Genomic DNA, 26,518 nt, shown 5'->3' with positions numbered 1-26,518 from the left:
ATATGGAAAAAGCTGTAAGCAATGTGGCTTCTGCTAAATCAGACAAAGGTACATTTACATGTCCAAAGGAGGGATGCGCCAATACAGGTATGATATTCCAGACATGCCTATGAGATTCATGGAAGAAGGAGAAAAAGGGATAGGGTGATATAGGTGATGTTAATCTTAAAACAGGAAAACAGATAGCAAGAGCAGACTTGCCTGGGACATTAGCAAGCAGCAGGGGGCTGCAAGTGCTGTGAATGTGATCAAGGAAAAAAGGCTTAAATGAGGAAGTACCCAGTTAGAGGAAGTTTCACTGCTTTCCACTTCCATGACAGGAGCATGAAAAGTCAGCGACAGCTTAGGAAATGTGGAGTCAGAACAGGAGCTGAAGGATGGGATGATTCTGCAGAGAAAGGATCATTTTTTCCCTACTTTAGAAATTGGGTTGCTGTCTGAAGGTTCTGGGAAAAATACCAGTGCACAAAGAATGTTTAATTTGGGATTACACAGACAGTTTCATGTAGAAAGTATCTAGCCTGGGAGACCTAGAGAGAGACTTCTGACAGGGTACACAAGCCTGCTGTATCAACCTCAGGCAGGGAAAGATACCAACCAGACAATTCAAGGTTTGTACTTGACTCCTCTGAGCTTTAATTGCACACTTGTAAATAAAACATTAATGAAACGGCTCCTTTAAAGCTTGATATATATTAAAATATTAAGAGGAAGACAAGAACTGTGAAAACCACATTGCCCCACTGGTCCGTTCCGGCTTCAGCTCCCTCTGGAGAGATTGAAGAAACAACTTATGCTTTATGCAAAGCCCTAAGACCATGAACATTTCTTTCCAGCTGGAATAAACAGGATAAAGTGTGAAATATCTGGGGCCCTGTGCAGCTGGATTCCTGTCGATGTCAGGTGTATTTTCCTAGCACAACTGACCACCTGCTGCTTCAGAGACACTAACTCCTAAGGAAATGTTTTAACCTCCATTTTGCACGTCTACCAAAAAAGAAAGAAAGAAAGAAAGAAAGAAAACAAACAAAACCAAAATAAATAGTTTGCCTGCTTGTGTGGAAAAGAGAGAGGGGTGCCTCTGCGTAACAGTACAATTTATTCAAGTCGCTTAAGTTTCCCACCTAAAAGGCATCCCTTTGAAGATGGTTACCAAGCTGTTTATGCAGTCTGTGGAGAAATTCAGGCCCTTTGGGTGATTCATCTCATCCAATGGCACACAACAGAAACAGAAAAAGTGGATGAAATCCACTTTGAAGATGCCTCCCCCAGCAGTTCATTTCCCAACTGACCTGTCATTAACAGGTACATCTAGCAACGGGCTCTTGCCACACTGGGATGAAGATTACCCACTTAAAACCTCTTGACAGCTTTCCCAATTTATGGTCATACTCCCCTATTTGCATGAAAAAAGCCAAAACTGAAAAGGGAGGGATATCTTTCTTCTACCAACAAACCCAAGATGATCCTGTTTGCCAGAGCACTTCCCTTTTTAGCCTCAGCTGCATCAGAGAACAAGGAGAGTTCTGTGCTAACTAGAGGAGTGAACATTTCATGCATAACACATTTGGTTTGCCACTGAGACTGAGTGATGGATGGCAGAGGGGAACTGTGGTTCTTGCTGTAACCTTTTTACAACAACTGATCCCCCCCTAAATTAGCCCCAGAGAAGCCTGGTTGTAGCTCTCCGGTCTTTGATGAAAAGATGTAGAGAAATGCAAGGGCAACACACATGGATAAATCAATAGGAACAGAGGCATTTGCAGTAACGGCATCTTATAGCCATCTTTATCAACAAATCTCCAGTGCAAAATGAAAATATACCGGCACAAAATCCTTCAGAGTGGTTTGAGGGATAAAATAACCTCCATGTTAACCACACTGCCTTCCCCTTTGCACTGATTCGGGCAATGTATGTAGTGTTCAGAGAAATTAATCATATATCCTTAATTCCCCAGCACTCAGTTGTCAATGCTACTAACAGCACAGTCAAAATCCTTCAAGCCTATCTTTATATTATTACACAGACCAAACTTGCCCTAAAATCAGTGGAAATAATGGGTGAATAAAGATTGAAATAGAACCAAAGTCCCAGTTCAATTTTCAGTTGAGCTTTTCAGTCTGACCATCAGCACTGCAAATACTTTCGATTTTCACCGTCACGAGAGAACAGGTGGGCCCAGTGACTCAAATTCTGCCCCCTCTTAATTCCAACATAAAGTGGGTGGGCACTAAAAGCAGAATTTGGCATCTAGTTTCTCAAAGTTGAGCATTAAAGTAATTGCACTGGAGGTGAAACAAACCAATCTCTGAGGCTTTTTTTTTTTTTCTGGTATTCCCATACTGTTGTTTTCCCATAACTCACTGAAAAGACTTTTTTCTTAAAAAAAAAAAAAAAAAAAAAAAGCTGTTCAGATTTCCTCTGGTGCCAGGCACCACATTTTGTTTGTCATGCCTCTATTTCTGTACTTCTCTGATAGCCTTTCCTCCACAGATGTCTGTAAAGTTCACGTTAGTCAGTTCTTCAGACTAGGTATTAACATCGACACAGACCATTTTGTTCCAAGCACACAGTTTTTCTTACGTATGTGCTCTGCTGTTCATTTTTGCTTCCACAGAGATGACAGAACTGCTATGTACCCAAGGCAATCACAATGTCTATGATGCTTAACACAGGCTGTACAGTACTGTGATGGCCCATTTTCACCGCCAGCAATGAGGCCTAACACCTCAGCAACTTATGGCACTCAGAGTTTGTCTGGGGGAAGGTGGAGGGTTTTTTTCCACTTTTTTTTTTTTTCCTCTTCCTAACTCCCTTCCAGAAATGACAGTTCTTAAAAATGCGTATGTAAAAATAGAGAAAGAAAATAAAACAGGAAACAACCACCACAAAACCTCCTCCCACTTAATAACGTAACATTTCTTGTGTGAGTGAATAGGGTCTGATGCCATCTGAGGTAAGGAGAGGGGAAAAAAGGGACAATATATTTTAGACTCATTACAGCCATCACAAGAGTTAGAGATAAGAAAAATAGTTTATAATTACCTCTGTTGAGTGAAGCTGAACTGTTTATATCTCCAGTAATAAAGGAAGACTCGGACTGCTTTCGAACTGTGTCATTCCACATCCTACGAATCCGGCTCTGAAGAGGGATTGAACCACAGCAGGTAATGAATTTTTAGCAGCTGCAGATAGGTTTCTTTCTGCCTCACTAAAGATGGCTATTGGCATGTCTAGCTCAGGATGAGACTTGTTTCTATCCAGCTGTAAGCAAGCAGTTGCTGTTTCATTATAACCCGCCTCGTGTATACCAGACACTGCCTGCCTGACTTCATAACACAAATGCCTACCTCAAATAAGATGTGCATAATAGGATTGCTCGGATTGCTTACATCTTAATTAAAAAAAGCAATAGAAATCTCATATGAGATGAACCCAGACCGACACGAGCTACAGATTTACCAATATAGCACCCAATAACTGAAAAATAACTTACACATGGAAGCATGCACGCTTCCTGTATTACCTCACGTAGCCTGTGTCTATTTTTTGCAAAGTGTAATGGAACAGTTGGTGTGTGTCTTGGTATTCCTGAATGAATGGAAGTTTTCTACAGGTACGATCCATATTGGAGAATACAGGTAAAAAAAAAATCCACCACAAATGAATAACTTCTGTTCCCCTACTGAAAAGTGTGTTGATTTTGCCATCTGTGGTATAGCTTCTGCTGCTGGGGAAACAGTGTCCTGAATGTCCTGGCCTTCTGTTTTGTTTCTTAGATATACAGTGAAGCATCTACCTCCATGGCTTTTACACTACTGTCTTGCTCTTCCCCATGTAGACCTTGCAAAAAATCAAAAAGTCAGCTACACACATCTCGTGAGTGGTCCAACTACAGGCCCCTTGCCAAGGGGGCTCACCTCCCCTCAGAGACTATGATCGATGCATCCCATGGCTGTGTGAAAGTGCTGCTAGGCTGTCCTGGGGATCCAGAATGCTGTTTGCCACTGTGACAGACCATGTTTTTTGTAATAGCTAACAAGACAGTGCTCCCTGTAATGGAATTGTAGCCATGCAAAATCATCCATGGTGTACTCATGTGGTCACAGCTGGAAAGTGTGTCCTGCTCTCCTCGTTAACTATGTATTAATGGCATCTCCTAATCACACATTAGCCCTCTAGAAATGGAACCACAATGTAACATGCAGCCCATGCACTTTTATAGCAATTATTTTTCACCTGGACATTTAATCTATTGTATTCCTCTGACATGATACATGTGGATTAATTATTCTGTATCCTAAGTGCTTCTCAGAGGTAAAAAAGGATCTAATGAGTTTTGCTCCTCTTAGAATTTTCTAGTCATTAGTTAGGGGTCAGATGTACTCAACAACACAGATCTCCATCCACTCTTTGAGGTTTCATGTGCCTGTGATAGGACTCAAGCATTTCCCTCCTTTCCAAGGACAAGCCTCTAAATGGAAAATAATCTGCCTCTGTACTTCAAAACTCCTTTGCAACAAGGGGGTTGCTGCCAGTGGCTTTGAAATCACCCACCTAAATGTTACTGGATACATTATTGCTGTACATTATTGATTACTATAGGATTTGATGGCCTACTGGGGAGAAGCCCCATATTCTGTCGCTGCTATTTTCCCTGCATAACATCCAAACCTAAGTAAATGTCAAAGTGGAGCTCTTGGGTGACATCTTGGAAGCCATAGAAAATAAATAACAATTTGCTCCAAGACATAAATCACACATTATGTTTTCCTGGGAGGTTATAGACTGTTATTCGCTGCATGTCTTTCATAATTTAATAGTTGAACTGTCATGTATAATTACTTCCATTAGTAATACTGAATAAATTTGTGTTTGGGTCCTATTGATTAAGAAGTAAGCTTCTTCATTTTATATTAACTGTTCTTCCATAAATCTGTATCTGTGTGTACAAGTTAGCTTGAAAATTACTAAGTGTACAATCTACACAAACCCCAAAATTTAGATGACCAGAACATAAAAAATCCAGTGACTTAGTAAAATAATCTGGCCCCAGTGGATTCTCTTAACAGATCTATAAACTGAGGAATATCGAGTGAGGCAACGGAATTGATCAAACCACTGAATGCCATAAAGCCTTTCACTGTGAAGGGCTGCAAGACTCTTGGAGTCCTTTTCTAGCAAGAAAAATACTTGTTTGTTACTGTATCATTCCTGTACATGGCAATAGCAGTGACAAGAACCTTCAGATGTGCAATTAAGGGACATGCCAGGATGTAGAACAAAGCTAACAAAATGCTCCCAGCTCCTGATCTCCATGGAAAGCAGGCAGTGCAGCTCAGGTTATGAGCACTCACCTGCCTCTGGGAGGCAAATTTGGACTTTTTGTTCTCCTTGCAATTACTTAGAAAGTTCTTGGAGAGGCACTAATTGCCATCACATCCCAAGAGAAGCAATCATGTTGAATTCAGGTCTGTGAAGGAGGGAAATCTTGGCAATGTGCTGGGGATAGCTCTAAGGCAGCTTCTTGCTGCAATCTGGGAGGGTGAGGCATGGAGAAGAGCTTCCCACCCGACACGAACGATACTGGTGTAGGAGTGCCAAGCGCTGGGATGTGCACAAGAAGTGTGGGTTACCTGTGAGCCTGTGGAATATCTTCCAGGTGTCCGTGACCCCGAGGTTTTTCCTGAGCCAATAGAGCTCTCTGTACTTTTCCCACTACAGCAATGCGTACGCAGGCATTTTCCATACTCTTTACGTACCTAGCCAAAGAAACAGTAATGGTGGTTAGCAGGCAGCTCCTCCTCCAACCCACAGCCTTCAGATTTTCAACACAGCCCCTGATTTTTCCTTGGTGGTTCATTAAAACGGTAGCTGTTGCAGGGAAGAAGCCCATCACACCTTGCAGCTGAATGCTCCCAACATGTTAGCTCACCATTTACGACGGCATAAGGAACTGCTTTTATGCAGCAAAGCTGCTTGTTGACACCAGTTGGTTGTAGCTACCTCTGAGGCACATCAAAGGAGCACTGGAGAAACTACAGATACACTATTTATGACTGAAAATTAATATCCTCATATATTTCATGTAAACTGGCATATTGGCTCATCAAGCTACTAGAAGTTATTGCTTCTGGCAAGGGACTAAGAAGAAAAAAATTCCAAAAGAAACATATGAAAGCTATTGATTTTTTTTTTTTTTTTTATTTTGTTTCTTTCAGTCGAATTGAAATTTGAGGAAACTGTACAGCCAGCATCCCTAGTGATTATATTCCCAGGCTGTAGGGATGGCTGGAGCCACAGCACTGCACAAGCCAGTGTTGTTTTAAATGGGCACTGCAGTCAGACCTGGGCAGCTCTTCACCTGGAATAAAGCCTTGCCATCTTCTTGGGAGCTACACTGAGCTGGGCCAGGGCAGGAGCTAAGCTGCAGGTCTGAGCATGTGTGATCTTGATGGGCAACCATACCCAGAAAGCAGATGGGACTTGACTGAAAATGAGCAGACTTCACTGAAAAGTCAAAAGCCGGTCGTGTTGCCCATTGATGGGGAAAAAAAAATAAATACATGCCTGTCCAAAACACCAGTTGAGGTTACTTGGAGCTGTGAAATTTCCCCAGACCGTCTATGAGCATTTGAAAACTCTGTGAAACAACTGTTTAAATAGCAAATTACAGCTTTTTCATTAGGCTTTTCCTTAAGCGCTTGAGACAAACACAATACCACGAGTGCCCAATATGCTCGAGTGCCTAATCAATCCTTTGCTGAGGGAAAATAATTCAATTGCTTTAATTAGCCACCCACTGCTTGCCTCTCTGCAGCTTTTTTGCTGATTTTCTAGTCCATGATAGATAGGAAAGGAAAGGATTTTTTTTTTTCTCCTCTCAAATAATTCCTCCCTCAGCTCCTGGATCAGAGAGATGCATCCCCCCACAGCCAGGTACTGGCTGCACTCTCCTCCCCTCTATGTAGCCATAAATCAGGAGCAATCCCACAGTCATCGGGGATGGTTTAAGAGTGCAGACTGGCTTGAGGGAGAAGGGAGCATGGGTTTTGAGAGTCAAACGAGCACCCCGATAGGCAAGGAGTACAGTGCCGTGCTGGGATGCCATGCTAGGGACTGACCCTTTGCGAGGCAGGCTGGAGGTGAGAGGGTGGGAAAGTGAGAATGGTGCAGAAATTCCAGCTCCTTGTCAGAGGGGCACCTGCAGTTTTAATCAGCACCGGTGAAGCTTCCTACATTCTTATTATCATCCTGCCTGGAAACGTTCTTGTCAAATGCTTTAGGATCATCAGCATTTGCATCTAGCTAAAGCTTTAAATTGCACAAATCTGAGATGAAATGGCATGCAGCAAAACTCTGAAACACAAAAGTCTTCAGATTCAAAAATGGTATTTTCATATAGCTCTGCAAATCCTCCCAGAAGCACCACTTGCAGAGTGCACTTGCTCTGAGGAATTTCGTTGCTGTTCTCCAAGGCCAGTTCTCACTTCCCATTCAAGGCTATAGGAAAACGTGTGATGCAGGAGAAAGCCTGAAGCTCTTGGGTGAAGAACAGACCTCAGCCCGGCCCGGACTTTTCCCAGTAAGCCATTCCAGCAGAAGCCACCGGTCACACTGGGAAATTGGGGCCCGGATGTATCCATGTCTCTTCCCTATGTTCATCTTGGATGAAGAAACTGGCCTTTGAAACCACGACGTACATCAAAAGTTATCAGCAGACATGCACAGATTGGGAGGGCTCTGCACTACCAAATTTCAGTGGAGAATAAAATGGTTCTTAAAAATATTTACTGCTGACTGCCAGAGGCTGTAAGTTTGATGTATATATACACAACAATTTTTCTTTTTCTTTCTTTCTTTTTTTTTCTTTTAAAAAATCAGAGTTTACCTAAGTTACTCCACTGTTATCTTGCAAATGTTAATTGGGGCATACTTCAAGCTCCACCAAGAAGCACTCAGTGCGCTTGTTTCAAGGAAGATTTTCAAAATCCCCCATCAGGACCAAGCAATGTGAAGTCGAATGAACTGTTGCAGAGCATAGGTGCTTCAGTTCTTAAAAGAGTAGGGGAAGCAGTCCCTAGTACATGCTTTCCCCAGAAGGTACTGCTGCAGAAAGGGGTGATTTCCTGCAGGGCCCGAATGAAGATGGAAAGCCTCATTCTGCTGTGAGAGCGCTCAGCCACATGAGGATCCTCTGGATGCCGGTGAAGTCACTCACACTGGCACACGGGAAAGGAGAACCTGCCTGAGGGCAGGCAAAGCCCTTCTACAGGTTTGCTACCGTAAAGCCCCGCAAACCATGAGCTGCCTCGTGTGTTGCCTCCACCACGCTCATCGCCACATACCTTCCTTACCACCTCATCCCCCTGCACCTGCAGCTTTCCAGCCTAAATACCACCCTTATTAGGTGCAGAGAGACAAATCTGCTAGATAGGAATTGAGGGCACACAGATAACGTTACGCTGCGGTTGTTAGGCAACAAAACACACCATTACCACCGCTTTTGCCACTGGGAACCGTCTGTCTTACCTTTTTCTGGAGGACACAATGGAAAATGAATATAAACATTCCCTGCAGAGAATTGAATATGGTGAAGAGATACGCCATGATGACTGTGCTTTCATTAATATACATGAGTCCAAACGCCCAGGTCAGTCCTAATAGGCAGAGTAGAGCTATTGCACCTATAACCCAGGACCTATTAGGAGAAACAAAAAAAAAAAAAAAAGAAAAAAGAAAAAAAAAGGGAAAGAAAGGGATTGGTTTTTTGTCTACAAAAGAAGGCACATGTCTGCAAACAGGGAAGGCTTTGGCTGTGGTTTCAGCAAAAAGAAAATAGCATATCAATATGAGTTGTAGGGATTTTTGTCTTCAGTTGGATGCGGTTTACAAGTCTTCAAGCTTGAGGAAATATACAGAAATGGAAATGTTATGAGCATGGAAATTTATCATAACCAAAGCATATTTGTATCTGCAATGTTTCTGGATTTTTGTTGTTGATGTTTTTTTTTTTTTTTTTTTAATGTAAAAGCAGTGCTTATGTAAATGATATGTAGATGCTGGTTCTGTACATGGCAGGAAAAAAAGAAAAACCAACCAAAACAACTCTAAATGTCACTTTTTTAGTGTCCACTGGTTTCACTGGGGCAGGATTGCCAGCTGGACTCGCTGCTTTACCATTAGCACCAAGACACATTTATTGCTGTCTTTTAGCTAGTCTCCCATATGCCTGTGAGCCAAACAACGACAAGCAGGTGGGCAAGCCCTCACCTCCTGCCAGATCAGCTCCTCCAAAGGAGGTTCTCTGTGACCCTGCTTCACACTTCTTCCACCGTGTGATGAGGGAAATACATATATACAAACATCTGTGCACTCACACACCACATTTGCTCCAACAGCAGCTGCTGCCCTGAGAAAAGGAGTGCCAATCCTACTTCACATCAGCTGCAAAACTAAAATTATTGCTTGCTCCGCCCCAGGATGCATCTGTGAGCAGGGGGGCAGCCACCACCTGGCCCAAAACATTCCTCAAGCAAACACAGGCAGGTTGTGATTTTGACTTGCTTTCTCCCAGCAACCTTCTGCTAGCAGAGGCAGTGTCCCACTGTCCTTCTGCTGCGCCTCTGGGAAATGGTGCCTGGCTCCCCCTTGGAGGTGCCAAGGACAGTCGGAGGAGCCAGGGACGAGGGATGGCTGCTGCATGTTTTTTTTTTGTTGTTGTTGTTGTTGTTTTTAATGGATTTTAGGCAAGCTTTAAGCCCAGCTGAGATGGCAGGAGAAGCATTCCATGTCACCGTACTAAATAACAGTTAGCCATGTGCTAAATTAACTTCTCAGAGGCTAATCTTCCAGTTCCAGGACATGAGGTAAAGAGTGACAAGCAGGATAGGGACAGAGGGGGACTGGGTCCTGCTCCTAACCACCCACCTAATTTCCACTTGCTAAATTACCTACGGCTATAAGGGAATAGCTGCTGCATAGAGGACAGAGTCAACTTCCAGCTGGGTAGCACAGCTGCATAGCAAGCAGCGCTGTGAGCATCCCTTTGCCCTTTCCCTCATGACCTTGATTTTCTTCTCTCTTCCCCTGGCATAAACAGGTATAAAATCATAAAAATGAAAGCCGTGATACCCATCAGTCATCCCCATTCTTTGCTCCCTTTCCTTGCCATGTAACCCTTCGGTTCCCCAGAGCAGACAAGCCTGCAGCCAACTGATAACTCTGCTTCCTTGCCTGCCCCGAAGCAGCCAAGGGTGCTACAAAAGGGCTCAAACAACCTGCCTAAATTTTAACTCACTAAGACACTTCAGCCTCCTAGAAACATGTTTGGAGTTTGGGCATATTTGGGTTTTAGTCTGCTAAGCAGGGCATGGGGCAGGGGAGAGAAAGATAAGGCAGCAGCAGCTTAGGGGAAAAAGAAGTCGTGTGCAGGGCAGGCTGACAGCCTCTATGGCAGCTGCAGCTTCAAATCCTCTTGCTTTTAGCAGGGCTTGTCACAAACAGAATCATACTGATGTCGTATGAGTGTTCACTGTTGTTTTTCTTTAGGTATTAGAACGAAAATACAGCATTATGTCTTCTGCTGAAGGTTATAAAATATGTATTATTTAACCACACGACCAGCAGAGCTCCCTAAGGTAACCGCTTCCTTAGCCAGTTCTTTAAAAATCACTATTATGTATCTATCAGACCAGAACAGCTCCTTTGAAGCATTTCCAGTCAATCCTGCTAATAAATATTTACCATGATGCAAATTGAAAATGCACTCTCAAAACACTTCGGGAAGGTAGCCACTAGATGAAGTTTACAGATTTAGCCACTTGGTTTATTATTCTCCCTGAGATTCCACCATCAGTGAGAGCACATTATCATCTTAATTGCAGGCCAATTTTTAAAGTACAAATCTTTTTTGTTTCTCCTTAATAAACAACCAACAAACAAAAATAAATGAAGTGGAAAACACTGTGTTTTTTTTTTTCTTCCCCCTTCTCACCGTGATTAAAAGGTTCCTACATGGATAGTGTCTTTCAAAGCTGATCCACAGGACATGACAAAACTATGCTGCCCTGAAGTGTAGCCAGCTCTTGAACCCGCTCAAAGAGCCTTTGGCTGCAGCAGTGCGCAGGAGTGAAACAGTTATTTAGCAACGAGAGTGGAAATATGCTACCTTCAGTGATGGAAAGGAATCTTTGGGTTAGAAGACCCTCAACAGGGCAAACTGTACGAGATACAGGGTTGTGCTTCAGAAAACAGACCTGGAGATAAAGAGGGCATGGAGATTACTTGGAATGGGTCCGTCCCACACCCGCAGAAAAAAGAACCAAGCAATGAAAGAGAATGTGTGAATGATGCTGCAGGAATGGACACAAAGGACTCTTCACCAGAAGAACAAACTGAAAGTCTACTGCAAAGTCCATCTGCTTCTTTTTCGTGCTACTGTGCTTTACTTTTTGTTTGCAGGAGAAAAAGCACGGATGCCCTAAGGCACGTGATTTCTAGGCATTTTTGGCTTGCTTGGCGTTTTTGTTTTTGTTTTGGTGTGGCTTGTGGTTTTTGCTTTTTCCTTTGTACAGACTTGCCGTTGGATTTTATTTTTTTTCTTTTCTTAAGGTGCAATTTTGTAGCAATAAGGAAATAAAACCATCATGTTCTGGTATAATTGAAAATTGGAGGCGTACAATTAGGGACAATTGGGTACTCCAATGTGTAAGGAGACTGTGCACTGAATGCAGATTAGCAAGCACTGCACCCATTAACCAGAATGTGAATCGTGTGGAGTACCACCCGTGTACCTCTTTTAAAATTTACTTCTGTATTTACATTGTCATAAAGCACTTTCAGGGCTAGAGCACAGTGGACTGGAAGGTTGCTCTTGGTGTAACAAGTCTGTACGACACAAGATTAATTGGGAACATTCACCTTGAATTCAAGTTGTGCCCAATCAAAGAATATAAAGCCAATACAGCGACAACTGGCTGGCGATACGTATGCAGCACATTTACTCTGCATGTTAGCTGTATGCCTGGCCATTTTCCTGCACAGTTTGCTCTTCTGCCTCAAATGTGAATGACAGAAGCTTTAATGATTTTTCAATATTGATCTGACAGCTGGTTCATGGGACCACACTGATAAATGAAATTTATCAGCCATTCAGGTCATTCTTACTTGATGAAGGGTCTGTTATCCTCATAGCTAAAGAATGCGTAGACATAAAGACAAGAACACCAACATTAGAAATATAACGACGTATAGAGAATATAGCTTGCTGCTAGTCCCCCCCCCCGCCTTCTCCCACCAGCCATCACCAAAACCGAAGGCAGAACCACATCAGGTGTGCTTGGTACACACAAAACGAATCTCTCTGGAGAAAACTAGCTTTGAAACTCCCGCAGAGCCACCATGGAAAGCTTGCACACATTCAGATGGCAAAACTTCACTGCACCTCCAGCGCTCTCCATCTGATGCACTGTAGTGTATTACAGGAACCTCTTTATTGCTTTTTATTTTTTATAAGCGTAACTCCCAAGTTGCTGACTTATGAGCCAGACTACAGCGTTATCTTCTTTTTGAGATAACGGCATTAGGATCTTCGAAAAGCCTGAAGACAGAAACCAATGACCTATTTACTCCCATTTCACAGGGAAGGACAAAGAGAGGACTCAGCAGAGCAAAGAAGCCTGCTGCCACTGGTGAAGGAGCAGCCTGTGTCCCACTCCAAACAACTTTCTGCCACCATGGGGACAACAAAATTAGCTGCACCCTGGGCCTGTCCCTGCCTGCAGGATGGCTGATGTACAATGAGTGTAGAGGGCAGACCACCTCCCAGGCCCTCTCTCCCCTCATTGCCCAGTGCTTTTGACATGGTGATCCATGGCAGCAGCACCACGGGTGCCAGAGGTAGAGGCTGGCTCAGTATGTTCATTTCATATTAGAGTTAGAAAGAAGCTGGATGAAGCTGAATGATCTTCAGCAGTAATTTTTGACCGAGAGGGACACCAGGTATCTCCAAAATTAGGCTTTTTTTTTTTTTTTTTTCCTCTCCTTGCAATAGCTAAAGCCATGTAGGGACACCTTCTGCATTGTCCTTGGCTGAGACAGAAGAGGCAGTGATGCTGCTCCCAGCTTCACCCTAGCATGGTCACTCAGGGGCTTTGGGAAAGAATAGGGAAAATCACCGAATGGGCTGATCTGGCCACCCTTTACCCTACACTTACCCTAGCCCCCTTCTGAGCAGTGAGAAACAAGTAGATGGGCAATAGCCTTGCAGAATAAAACGGCATTATGTAGGCTGTAAGGAGATCATAAGCATCTTTCAGAGCTTCATGGAAAATAGTTAATTGTATTATGATGTGAACATATGAGCTGGTTTGCTCAAGCTGGTACCTAAATCTACGCCTGGCTTCTACAGGGCTCTTCTGCAGGAGGAAATAGCATGGGGGACAACTACTCAAGCAACTGCTGTTGTAGCCTCCTGGGACTGAACTTGCCTTCATCCTCGCCAGTCACTGACAGATCCCCAAAGCTCTGCTCCAGCATCCAACCACCCTTTCATCTTCCTAGGCTGCCGTCCCTGCAGGCTTTCCTCCACTCATCTGCTGCCATGCTGAAAGCTGCATGCCTTAGATCTTGTGTCATTATCTGCCAGCCCTGTGAGGACATCCAAGCTACCCCATGGCAATGAATGCCTCACATCCCACACAACTGAATTGCACCGCTTCTGTCTGGGTACAAAGGCATTGTATCCACTGTTCCTGTGCCCTGCACTCATCTCTGTGCTCAGAAAATGGGCATGCCAATGCACAGAATGAGAGCTGAGCCTCAATAACAGTATCTAATGACACATGAGGAAAGCACAAAGCACACCTTGATAGTCTTGTTGCACTGGGGAAGTATTAATTCAGTGATAAATTCCCTTCAAATGCTTCAGCCCGTGCTGATCAGGAGGGATAAATGAGTGCAGAGGAGGTGGCTTGATGCAGGAAACCGAGTCCCCACTTCCAAGCCAAAAAAAAAGCTCAGCTCCTTTGGCTTAGCACCTAGGGCTGAGGCAGTGTGCTCTTTGTGCCTGCAGTGCATCCCTGGAGGCGCCAGGAACAGAGAAAAGCCATTGGTATTTAAAAAGCACAAGAAGAAAATAGGGACTAGGGGCTCCTCTCTGGGTTCAGCTACAGACATGCTGCGTAACCCTAATGAAGTGCCTTCAATGGATGGAAACTTGTGGCAGATACCCATGCATGTCCCATATAATTTCTGTGCATAGCCACCAAAACGATGGCCCTGCAGAGGAGTGACTTTTTTTTGGAGGAGTGACAGAGGATTTTTTTCTCCCTCGCAAAGTCATTTGGTGAACTGCAATAGCCTTTCTTCAAGGCAACTGAAGGCTCTGCTTCATCTTTGTACAGACAAAACACAAAATCACTCAACTTGGATTGCTTTTTAGCTTGAGGATAACACTTCAAAGCAGCTCTAGAGAGAACTGTCAAAAACACCCAAGCAGTTTGTACCCCATTTCCACCCCATTTGGATATGGATGTGCCTAGGACCCACTGCCCAAAGCATGCAGGTGCCTAAAGAAGTGAGACATTCAAACACTTAACTCCCAAACACTTCACATCTCTATCCATATGGCCTGTAGGACTTAGTCTCTGATATTCCTTATGAAATACAGATCCTTCCTTTTCATTTTGCCAAGTTAAATGTCATAAGAGCTAACACTCTTGTGTTAGCAACAATTCATGTCTGACAAAAGTTACTCCAGAATGTATATTTTTTTCCAGGTAAAATCTGTGAAACCTATCAACGCTGCATTAATACAGTGCTATTATCTGCAACACGTTTAAAAACATCACTTAGATGAGAGAAAAGCCTTGGAACGGTCTTAGCTCAGGGGAAAATGTAGCTGCTAACTGGAAAACTGAGATTATGTTTACTAACAGTGCAAGCAAATAATAGCCAAAGCATAAATCCTTGGAAAACATAGCCTAAAACAGCCTGAGAGGCTGGAGATAAAATGGTTTCTCCAGAACTGATGGGGATAAATTCTTTCCAGTTCCTGGTGGTAACCACGGGATTCAGTGCATTCAATTTTAACTACATAGCTCTGATCTCTTCACAGTTAGCAGGAGATTGGCACCCCCAAATTGCAACTTATCCCGTATAAGACTAGGTGTTTAAGGCAGGTGAGACTTTGCCACTCCTTGAAGAACTGCCCTTCTCTAATGACTAAGGAGGAAATCTGAATAATGTCTTAGTTGGGGGCTTTACTTTCAAATACCTGAAGTTAAAAAGCTGATCTTCAGTAGCTGTATTATCCCTGTAACTCTGCAAATCTTACCTTCCTTCCCTTGTGTTTCTTCGCAACCCAGATGATGGATAGTGCATGGCCTACCAATCCACAGAAATACCTAATCCATTTTCTAATCTTAAAAAAGCCCTGACATTACCTTGGGGCAAAGACTTCGTAAGGTTAATTACACATCATGTAAAACTCTTTTAAAATCTTATTTAAGTAAGATGTCTTTCATTTTCCCTAAGCACTTTTGTTGTAAATTATGAGAAAGGATTGTTCATATTACTTCCCATGTTCCAGTGGTATCTCCAGATCAATACAGACTTTTAACGTTGCTAATATTAGCTACTTATGTCCTTGTTTGGATGCTTAAGAAATTTCAAAACTAATGCAACCTGGGCTGTTTTCAACACACAGAAAAGACAGAAGCTTGGAAGTCTCCTTTGAGCTGCCTGTCTTTCTAAAACCCCAGCATGAACCTTTTTGACACAAGGTGACCGAATTGCCAGAATATACACAGACAGCTCAATACAGGGGCACAGATAATCTGTAAGTTATATATTACAGTGCAAACCACTTCCACACAGGTAGTTTAGCATCACTCTGGATTATTAAAGCCTTCATTTTTTGGAAGCAGGAACAGTAAGGCAAGAATTTACCTTTACATTCATCTTAAAAAGCTGATGAACTGACAATGGCTGTTATCAAAAAGCAGCTATGCAACTCTCATTTAAAAGAATAAAAGAATTCTTTGTACATTTTGAAAAGCTTTTTGTTTGTTTGTTTGTTTAAAAAGTGTAGTTTTTAGCCACATTTACTGTAATACTACACACCTCTAATAAAACCTACGTAACCAATCGACTTCACATGTTACTGTTTTACTCAGCCCTTTATGGTTTAACTTCATCTAACTCTATCTTATCGCTCTTTTCACAAGTCGAAGTATTTTTCCCTCATATCAGTATTTTTCTCTCATATCAGGAAAAGGCCTGAATGGAGTAAGCATGTGGACTCAGAGCTCAGGCCCCGAAATACATGGTTTGGCTCACAAGCGAAAAATGCCAAAGTGAATGCACAGTGAACAGGACCTTTAGTAGCTGTTATGAGCGATGAAACCCAAATAAAAATAGATGGATGATGCGCACCCTCTAGCACATTCAGAAAGACCTGTGGAATTCATTTTAATATGGCACAAATAGAGTACAGAGACAGATGTTTCCCGCAGAAAAGTACGAGACACAAAATAACGTGTGCTATTGTGCCTCCCTGCTGTCTGCCAATATGAAGCAATAGGGAGGTTTTTTTGTTTCTTCCTTTTTTCTTTTTTTTTTTCTTTTTTTTTTCTCTTTTTTTTTTTTTTTAATTTCAAGGATTACAAACAATTGATTTATTGAACTTCTGAAAATCTACAGGAAGTAGCTGGGAAGTCCAGAACTGCCCTCATAAAACAAACGAGTTCATCGCTAATTAGCAGAGGAGCATCTTCACGTTGAGAAAAATCAATAGCAAGCAATAAAGGAGTGCTTAAAGGATTTGTCTTCACATTTGGTGACAAAGTTACCACGTAGGTGGCATGAAGCCAAACCTTTTCCTAAGCACCTTCCTTAGGCTGCTGATGCAGGCTTCCCTGACATCACACAGGCTTCCAAGAAATAACTCCTGGGCCTCATCTTTTGGCTGCTTCCCCGTCTTTGACAAGTCTCCATCCTCCATTTCCCCCCAGCCCACTGGTGCTCATTTCTGGGTCTTGCTTGGAAGGAAGACTGACTTGTTCGCGCAAGGAGCCGTGTGCCTTTCAGCTTCATCTGCAGAAGAAACCCCTGGCTTTATGTTCCTTGGAAATCTGTAAAGGTCGGGGTCCTACCTCCTGGCAGAAGGGAGATGCCAGGCAACTCCTGCAGGCCACAAATCCTCTCACCCTTCCTAGGGAAGTGATGATGAGCACACAAGGGCTGTGTCATCAGCTATGGACCCTCCACGGCACGTGTGGCCACCAGACATCCCATCTGCACCAGGGATGTGCCACCAGCAGCTCTGAAGATTTTATTTGGACAAATGAACCCAAATTTCCCTTGGCCCTGCATGATGTGGGGTGGGCTATGTCTGCTTTTCTCTGTCAAAGGCAGAAGTATCACCCTTTTCCCACTCAACTTGCCTGGGGAAGTCATGGCCTGCTTTCTGAGATTTGTTCTTAATTATTGCAATTGGAAAGAGCAATTCTGTTAAGCTCGCCTAATTTTCTGTAAGTAATTAATTACCCTCTGAATTGCCTTCCCTGTTTATTTCCTTCCTCCTAGCTTTGCAAAGGCATGCCATGATTATTCAAAACACGCTAATGTGTAACCACATATCTGATTGTTTCCACACGATCCAGATTCTGCACAGCCTTCAGACACATTTGTATTTCACAAACAGCACCAGCAGGGCTTGCTGACAAAATACTTAAAATGTATGGCCTTTTAAAACAATAATCATGATTTATGGGTTCACAGAAAGACCTTAGGTATTTAATATCTTCCAGAACACTCTCTCAGATCAATAACCGCTGATTGATTTTTTTTTTTTCCAAATTCTGGGAGGATGACACGTGTCAGTGGAAAGATTAGTGCTTTCCAATCACTGGGCAACATTAACACAGCCATCACAAAAGCCACAGATAAAGAAGCAAAACCCAAAGCCCAAACAGTCAGATATTAACCAAACCATGCTGTAAAAAAAAAAAAAAAAAAAAAAACCTGGGACAGCAACAACAAAATCCAATGCTTCAATCGACACCAGTGGGCAAGAAAGGCACACGGAAATACAGTCTCAGATGGTTTTTCAGCATAAGCAGGGTTTCTGTCTCCAGGGTGCTCACACACTCCACGCCCTGACAAAATATAAATGTGTTATATCTTCTCTTGGTAGGAAGCTCGTAAATACTTCATTCTGTGATTCTCTAAGTGATTCTTCTGGGTTTGTTTTAGGCTGCCTGCTCAAAGTTTGCTATGGAGAGATGCAGATGAAGGCTATATAGAAATACCACTGAGGTAACCGGGGGACTACAAAGCACGGTGCTTTCTTGCCCCAAAGCCAGGAAGACAAGAAGCCAACCGTTGGGCTGATGAAGGCATGGTGTTAATGGAGAAGAGCTCTCAAAGCCATATCGGAAATAAACATCATAGCCTGAGCTCCTAAACTTTGTGCGGTGGTAGATTTTGGGAGGGAGAGAAAAAGCTGTGCCTTGTTTTCAGAAGCACACAGATCATTTGACCATGCTTACAAAAGATAATAATAGTAATAATAAAAATATATAAATAAAGAGATGATCCCTCCCTGAAAGGCATCCCTTGAGCTGCTGTGCTCCCAGCCCGCTGTCCCCAGAAGTTAAAGAGTCCAAAACTGCAGCACACAGCACAGCTGGCAGGGAAGTAGAGATTTTCAATGCAACCTTCTTGAACTGCCCACTCAGGTTGTCTTGTTACTTTGTTAGTAGGGCTATGCAAAAATTTTAACAGAAGGGCTGTTTTTACGGGCACTGCTATATTATTTAACACTCTAAGTTATAGTAACTGGTAAGGCACCAGTCAGGGTTTTCAGGTCATGTTTAACAGAGGTTCACTGTGGTTCCTGTAACTGTTTGTATTCTGCAGCTTGTGTTTCAAACCCTTTGTACCTTGTCCCTTGCACCACTCCAGCCAACACACACACCTGATATCTGCACGGGGTTCAGTGCGGGTGCACTTAATCCCCTCTCCCTGCTTACTGCCCTGGCTGCTGCTCTTCACGACCTCCCTTCTGTCACTTGCCACGTACCCTCAGCTCTTTCTTTGATGGGGATCGAGAATGCTGAACACACAGGATTGGGCCTTCTGCATCCACTACAACACCCAGGTGCTGTGCTGGGCGTGCTCCCAAGGGCTGGAGCCTTACACGGTGCTGCATCCTCGCTGCACACTCCCAGGCAGCCGCAAACCCAGACGTAATGAAAGATTAAAGTGCTCTGCAAGTCCAGCCCCCTGTATGAATCCAATGGGATATTCAGTTCCAGAGCCTTTGGCATCACAAACTATATCCAAGTTATGGCGTCTTAAAAAATAAAAAAATAAAAAAAAAATCCAGAAACTGATAGGTGAATCGACTAAATCTCAATAGAAAAACTATGAAATAATCCTTGCTGTCTCCCTAGTTTCACTTGTTCTTAAAATGGCTACAAGCACCAATTAATCTTTCTTTAGTAAAAGGATACCCTCCACAAATGATTTGTCTGCACCAGCAATGCAAGCTCTTCCTACCACAGGATAAGGAATCCTGCGTTTTCGAAAATCTAACTCGTTCCTCACTGCACCGAACCCAGGATGTTTACTTTTTCTGCATTTCAATCAGCTGAGTAAATAAAATGAGATTGGTAAACCTCTGTTCCTGCCAGCACAATACTGCTGCGTTAAATCAAAGATTTCATTTAAACAGTTCTGCAGATGTTTTTTGGAAGTTCTATTTAACCTTTAGTTTAAATTTTATACCTAACTCTCGAGGAGTTTTTTATGACTTAAGAAAAACTGCAGGACTGTAACAACAAGCTAATCTGGGGGATGGAATTAGTCATGTCTCTTTAAATAAAATACATATGTTGAGAAGCAAGAAAATGAGCAGATAATCACTTACACCCATACAACATATGGGGAGAGCAGGATATGGAAATGGTTTGTAAAGTTGAAAAGGAGGCACATTTTGGAAAAGGGGCTTCTCGTTTTTGTGTCTGATGCTGTAGTACACCTGACCATAATTTCCAGCACGGCAGGCTTGGTCTGCAGCATGTAACTTCCCTCACCCCTCTCCTCCCTGTGCTTGGGCCAAGCTCCCTAAAAGAGCCCAGATTTGGCTATGTGAGGTTTTATACAGCAATATTAAATGTTGAGTCTTTGCATTTGGCTCCTGATTTTTGCTTTTAGGTCGCACATTCTCAGATTTATCTCTGTAGGCCTGTGAGCAAGAGACTCCTATGGAAAAAAAAAAAAGAAAAAAAAAAAGAAAAAAAAAATAGAGGAGCATGGTGTGAGTCTTGTTTATTTTGGGAGCTGAGGCTCTAAGGAAAAAAAAAAAAAAAAAAGAGAAAGGTCTACCAACTCAACGCTTGCTGTAAACTCCAAATGGTGTTGACAGTGAAGTTGTGTACCCTCCTCATTGTTGTTATCTCTTACTAGAGCTCTGTGCTTCCGAAAATCAGGCCTGAATATGCTGCGAAGGGGTGCCCTGTGAGTCACGGAGGCCAAATGCCTGCTTTAGACACTCAGCATTGGTGTCTTCCTCTCTGAATAACATGCATCCTCAAGCAGGACAGTGTAGCAGGGTAACCTGCTTTTCTCTGTGCTTTTGGACACAGACAAACGGGTATTTCCCCTCGCCCAGCACCTCCTCCTGAGCTTGGTTTTCAATGATGGAGCCTATGACAGCCCACGGGGCTACTGGCTGTATTTCCTCGGAGGACAACTAGCAGATGAGAAACGTGGCCTTTCACTGTGGAATAAATTCAAGAGAGAAAATAATTACTGAAGTTAGCTGAGACAATTCAGCTTTCTTCGAGTCAGAAACCGAGGAGAGCATATACTTTTTTATTTATCCATTAAATCAGGGCCGTGTGCCTTGAGCCTCAGACCATTAGAGGCTCCCATGGCAGCTGGTGAGCCTGGGGAGGCTCATTTTGGTTACCTGGAGGCTAGGGGGGAGGGACTGATTTCTGAAGTGCTGGACATTTCGGCATCATCCACGTTAATAGGATTTCAGCATGTGTTCTTGTGAATCCAGCCACAATACCAGAAAACATTCTTTTCTGCGTGTTCAGAATAAGTACATTTTGAAGGAAATTTCTTTTTTTTTTTTTTTTTGATGGAGTGCTTATCCTATTGTTGAAGAAAAAGAGATGGGAGCACGTTTACACAAGAGGGAAGAAAACTGCAAGAAGAGCACAGCGATTAATGCTAGGATTAAACTATCACAAGGCCCCTAATTAATACTGACACTTTCGAAACAAAAGGAACTACCAGCTAAGAGTCTGGATATCCCTGTCTGAAAGAAAGAAAGAAAGAAAATTGCATTTCCTGGATGATTTTGGGGCACGTTTCTATTGCACTGGACAAGCCTTTCCTACAAGCCCAGGACTACAGCCCGACCACTCCTCTTTGAAAGGGTCCCCACAAGTTTTCCTTTCTAAAGAGCATCCTGGTGGCCTCAGCACAAGCCAAGCTATATCCTGCCTAAAACAATACACCCACCTGAATGAGACGAAAGAGGAGGGAGATGACAAAGCCCTCTGCTGCCTGCCTTCTTTTTAGTGGGTTTGTAACTGTGCTGAGCAGCTAAAGCCTACGTGTCACCCTTCCAAAGTAAATAAAGTAAAATCTCACTGCTACATACTGCAGTGCAGAAGGACGTCAGGAAGGCTCGTGTAGCTGCGGGAAAGACTAACAAACCTCACCGCAGCAAGGCAGCAGAGGGAAGAGGGAAAAGCATCTGCGGGAGCTTCAAAGGGAAGATTGCATCTGTAAGGAACAGCAAGAGGGGCTTCTGGTCTCTGCTAGGAGAAAGCAGGTTTCACTCTCTCCCCTCTGGGCATTTGGAGATCAGCTGGGATTCCTGTGTAACTCCAGGCATGGCAGTGTCCCAGCCACACTGATGAATACTTCTAAGCTGCCTATAGGACCTGCCTTTTATTAACTAAATAACTGTTCTCCCTACCCAATTTTCTACCAGTTTGCCATTTCGTTAATTAACAAGCCCTACATTGTGCACCACACAGCAGAGAGAGGACCTCAGATTTCAGCAGACATGGTGAAGAACATGTCTGGATCAGTGTAGCCCATCTTTTTTTTTGTTCCTTTGCTAAAACCCTAATGATGACTCTAATGAGCAGTATTTAAACAGCTGCAGAACAAGGCTTTCATGTAAGCACTGCACTGATCCTGCATTTTGCACAGAGAATGGGGTTAAGACTTAGGAGACATACGGATGCTTTGTCATGTTGCAGCATCTGCTCCAGGTCGGATGAAATCTGACGTGTGAGGACCCAGTCCAGCAAGCTACGTGCCTTTGCACCCAAAAGGATTTGATGGATGGAAAACTTAACAGCCGTGCTGGACTAATTCACATACAGATGCATTCTCCTTTGTCACATTAAGGCTTCTTAGAGGAATGTGAATATAAAAAAGATGCAGTGTACTCCCGTCCCCAACAGTCTGAGACATTTCACACATCTAACATCTACCCGGCACAATGGCAAAGTGTGAAGGAAAAGCTCAGAGCTGCTCAACTCCAGAAATCATTCCACACAGCAGCAACCTCCGGTACAACAGGCTCACAGCTGGTCTAAAGTATTCCAGCTGGTGACATGTCTTCCCGAGGAGCCATCTGCTAACAAGGGTGCATCAACACCGTACCGACATGCCTACAGCCTCCACCTCGCAGGCTACAGATGCAAGTGGCACAGCAGGCTCTCACCATCCAGAAAGCTGGCATGTCCCTGGCTTGGAAGAACTGCCTTCCTATCAGCAGCACGCTTTCCTCGTAGGTTCGGAAGAGCTGCAGGAACTAAAACTCCAAAACAACACATTGCCAGATACCTTTGTTGATGGTGGATCAGTTGGTGTTTGTGAGCAACCTCGTGGACCATTCACATCCCAGTTATACTCTCAGATGGGCCACAAGGGAGACACAGATGATGCTGACAGAGCTACCAAAGCCTGAAGGATCCTCCCTGCTATCCATTTCAGCTAGCCTGTGCTTGCCGACAAGCCACAAAGAGAAGAAAGAGTGATGGCCACAGTGGGCCTCGACCTCAGCACACTGGCTGAATAAAACAACTCCAACCTAGAAACGGCCATTGGAAAAGGCTGGGAGGAAATCTTCCCTCCCACTCAGCATCTGAGGAGGCAGGGTCAAAAGCTACGTGCACCATCCATGCATGCAGCCTTGTCGGTGTCCTCTGCGCTGCTTCATGTAGAAGTGATCTTTAAAAGGCAGAACAGATCCCTACCCAGGCTGAGCTCTTAACATTTCTGTTTAAATGCACTGAAGGCAGAAATCAAACCCTTCTGTTTCAAAAGATCCTGTTGACAGTACCTATCATGAAATGGCATCTAGTCTGCCCTCCTGGTGTCAGCAGCTGGCACAGAAACCCTTGCAAAGCTGAACAGCACATACACAAGCTCACATCTCCCCACTACACGGGAATGTCTGATATGGAAATACAAACAAAATGAAGCCTCTCCCTCCGAAAGTGCAACCCCGCCGTGAGAAACCACACGGCTGCAAGGCAGGACTGGCACAGAAACCTCACTCTTTTAGGGGGTACTACCCCCTGAATTGGCTCAGTACCCACCTGACACACGCAGGATGCTCTCCTAGTGGAGAAGTACCCACGTACTTAGTGTGCCTACCCAACAACAGATTTGTCCTTCCCCAAAGTGCTGGGCTAAGCTGGAAAAGTTAACGTGGGTAAAAAGTAAACCAGCTATTTACTCATGGAATCTCTTGCTGGGTAACCCCTAGGTACCCAGCGCTCCACTGCAGGAATGTCAGATTCTCCCATGCTGGCACAATAATACAGAGCCTGTTCCTGAAGGTTAGGGAAGTTTATTTTTACAACTTTGCACAGTGCCTACAAATCTTTCAGCTGCACAGCATCTGGTTCAGGCACTGCCCTTTGAATGGCTTTTCTGTTGGTGCAGTAATTAAAGGTATCCCAGGTGACACCCGATCCCTTATCAAGTTCATTAATTTAAGTGGAGTTATTTGGCTCTCTATTTTCTATACTTCATAATGTATTTCTAACCTTTAAAGTGACATAGGCAAGCACCAGATTGCAGGAGCTCTTATTAACAGCCTATTAAAATATTTTATGGCCTTTATTTTTACATTGCCACAGGGAATCAAGTATTTTGCTGTTGTTGAACTGGCTCAGGATTTATGTTGCGAGAGCTTCGCCACAGCCCAACACAGAGCAGCGCTAGGAAATGAACTGGGAGAACAAACTCCCATTCAGCTCCCCGTGTGCCGTAAAGCTGTCAGATGCAGATCACAGCAAGGGGCCCTCCAATCCAGGCCCTAGGTTTGGTTTGTTTTGTTTTTAATACAAACTGACAAGACAAGATCCAATGCTCTGGAACCACCCTGAGAGCCACTGAAGGCAACGTGCATACAGAGAAAGAGATCTGGGTATATTTTGACCAACCCTGTAAAGCCACAGAGGTAAGCTCAGAAAGGCTCTTTGCGGTCAACTCTAAAAAGATTTAGGAAGATCTTGTTCTTGCCTAGAACAAGACTATGATCCTACCTAAAGGATTTCTGGAGATGGTGAGTCCCTCACATCTCTAGGAAAGCTATCTCAAAAAGGTAAATTCCCCTCTCTGTTAAAAATCTGCACCTTCCCCTAACTCAAGTATATCCGATAGTGCAATAACACATAACTTTGATTTAGAAACTTAAACATCTAATTTCTGCTTAGGTTTTCATAAATTGCAATCAAGTCACTTCTGAAAATCTTGTTTTGATAAACTTCAGCTGAGCTTCGGGTCCTCCTGAGTTTACTTAATGTTCTCTCTTTAAAAAAAAAAAAGAAAAATCATTTGTAATGAAGCAAAATTTTTGGAAGGGTATCAGCAACACACTTTAAAGAGTTTTAATTGCTTGTGTTTTCAAAATGATTTAATGAAGTCAAATCATGAATAGACACTCATCTGCCAAGGAACCTATAAAATATTTTACAATGACATGGTAATTGACATAACTGGTTGTATAAATTCCTGGCATTTTAAACAAAGATACTACAGATTAGCACAAGCAAGATTATTCAGTAGGCAATTATTATCTCTGCTTTAATTATAAGGGTTTTGGTGGTTTTTTTTTTGTTGATTTTTTTTCCCCAATTTTTAATTTAAATGTCATCCTGAATGGCTTTCTAGACAGATTTTGTGTGGGTAACCTTAGAAAGGCTGTTTCAGCACACAACCCCATAGCACTAATGCGTGACGAGTAGTCATGTTGCAAGTCCCAAGCGTTATTAAATGGACCATTCCTTTAGCGCCTCACCCAAGCCTGTCTGAAACGAATGAAAGACTGTCATGCTGGGCTCAGTCCTGGACATCCAGGAGGGACTGCTCCTCCAGTTCTGTCTTACAGCTGAGTGACGGCAGGAGAAACAGCGACACACCACAGAGCAGCCTGCCCACGAGCCGGGCAGGGACAAGCACGGCAGATGAACACCCTGCAGGTCCCTGAACTCACAAAATCACAGACTCACTCAGCTGTGTCTGCATACTTGCAAGACCAGGTCTCCTGCATCTATAAGGGAGCTGGTCCCGTTTCCTTCCAGCCCTCCAGCAAGAAGCTGAGCCTAAGATATAAAAACTTCTCCCCAAAGACTATGCCATGGCATGGTATGCCAGTGGCACAGTGAGCCTTGCCTGCTGGGGAGTTTTTAAAGGGGAAACTGATCTACTTTGAATTAAAGCAACATCTGCAAGAGCAGCTCAGCATTAACAACAATAACTTGCTGAGAATCATCCTGCAACTGTGCTATTCAGTCATTTCCTATTGAGCTCGCCTCTTCTCCTGCTCCTGTCATGGAAGAGAAGGGACAACCAGCTTCCAGCAGCATTATTGCACAACACACTTCTTTCCTGGAGGTGCACTAAAGCACTGACACCAACAATTTCCTCCTGAAGTTCATTAGATGGTTTTCTTAATTAGCCGGCTCCCCATCTTATCACACGCTGCACCTGAAATCCCAGTCATATTTTTGAAGCGAGTAATTAAAGTACTTGGATAAACAGGCACTGGCAGAAACTAATATTCTATCAATATAATGAGGCAGCTTGCTAGACAGTAAGATGCCCTGGCTCAAACATCATCCAAGTCAAGGGCAAAACATGCCCAGGATGGCAAGTACATCCTCTGCTGTGGGCACTCCCAGGTAAACCCTGGTAGATTTGCCGAAACTGATCAGGTTGTGTGGAGAATTTGGGTCATTAAATCTGTCAGTGGCCAAAATAAACAGAAAAGAAGCAAGGCTGTGCTCACAGCGCAGAGAAATAGTAATGATCAATAGTTTCAACACCTTCCCTGTAGAAACTGCAATAATTACCTGGTAATTATTGGGCACAATTTCCTCTTATGTAAAGGGAATAGGAGGTTACCTACTTCAAGGACAGCAAATGTAACTTTGCTTCCTTCATGCAAAATTGAATGGAAAA

The 26,518-nt window shown here is 43.4% G+C and overlaps 1 protein-coding gene across 11 annotated transcripts in view; it reads right to left on the bottom strand.

The window, feature by feature from the left end:
- LOC118157205 (adhesion G protein-coupled receptor L3) overlaps positions 1-26,518 on the bottom strand; it is a 212,123-nt gene that overhangs the window by 21,683 nt on the left and 163,922 nt on the right. For 6 of the 11 annotated variants that reach the window (XM_035311461.1, XM_035311464.1, XM_035311463.1 and 3 more), the window contains 3 exons: positions 8,534-8,702; positions 5,638-5,763; positions 3,047-3,143 (listed from right to left, as the gene is read on the bottom strand). In XM_035311461.1, coding sequence (XP_035167352.1) covers positions 3,047-3,143; positions 5,638-5,763; positions 8,534-8,702 — 392 coding nt within the window. Of the gene's footprint in view, positions 1-3,046; positions 3,144-5,637; positions 5,764-8,533; positions 8,703-12,169; positions 12,197-26,518 lie in introns of all 11 variants that reach the window. The other 5 variants (XM_035311459.1, XM_035311460.1, XM_035311462.1 and 2 more) reach the window with 1 other exon arrangement.

The sequence above is a fragment of the Oxyura jamaicensis genome, assembly GCF_011077185.1.
Source record: "Oxyura jamaicensis isolate SHBP4307 breed ruddy duck chromosome 4 unlocalized genomic scaffold, BPBGC_Ojam_1.0 oxy4_random_OJ72816, whole genome shotgun sequence".
NCBI classification, from domain to species: domain Eukaryota; kingdom Metazoa; phylum Chordata; class Aves; order Anseriformes; family Anatidae; genus Oxyura; species Oxyura jamaicensis.
The sequence above is the reverse complement of the archived record's forward strand: the minus strand, read 5'-3'. Positions and strand labels throughout refer to the sequence as shown.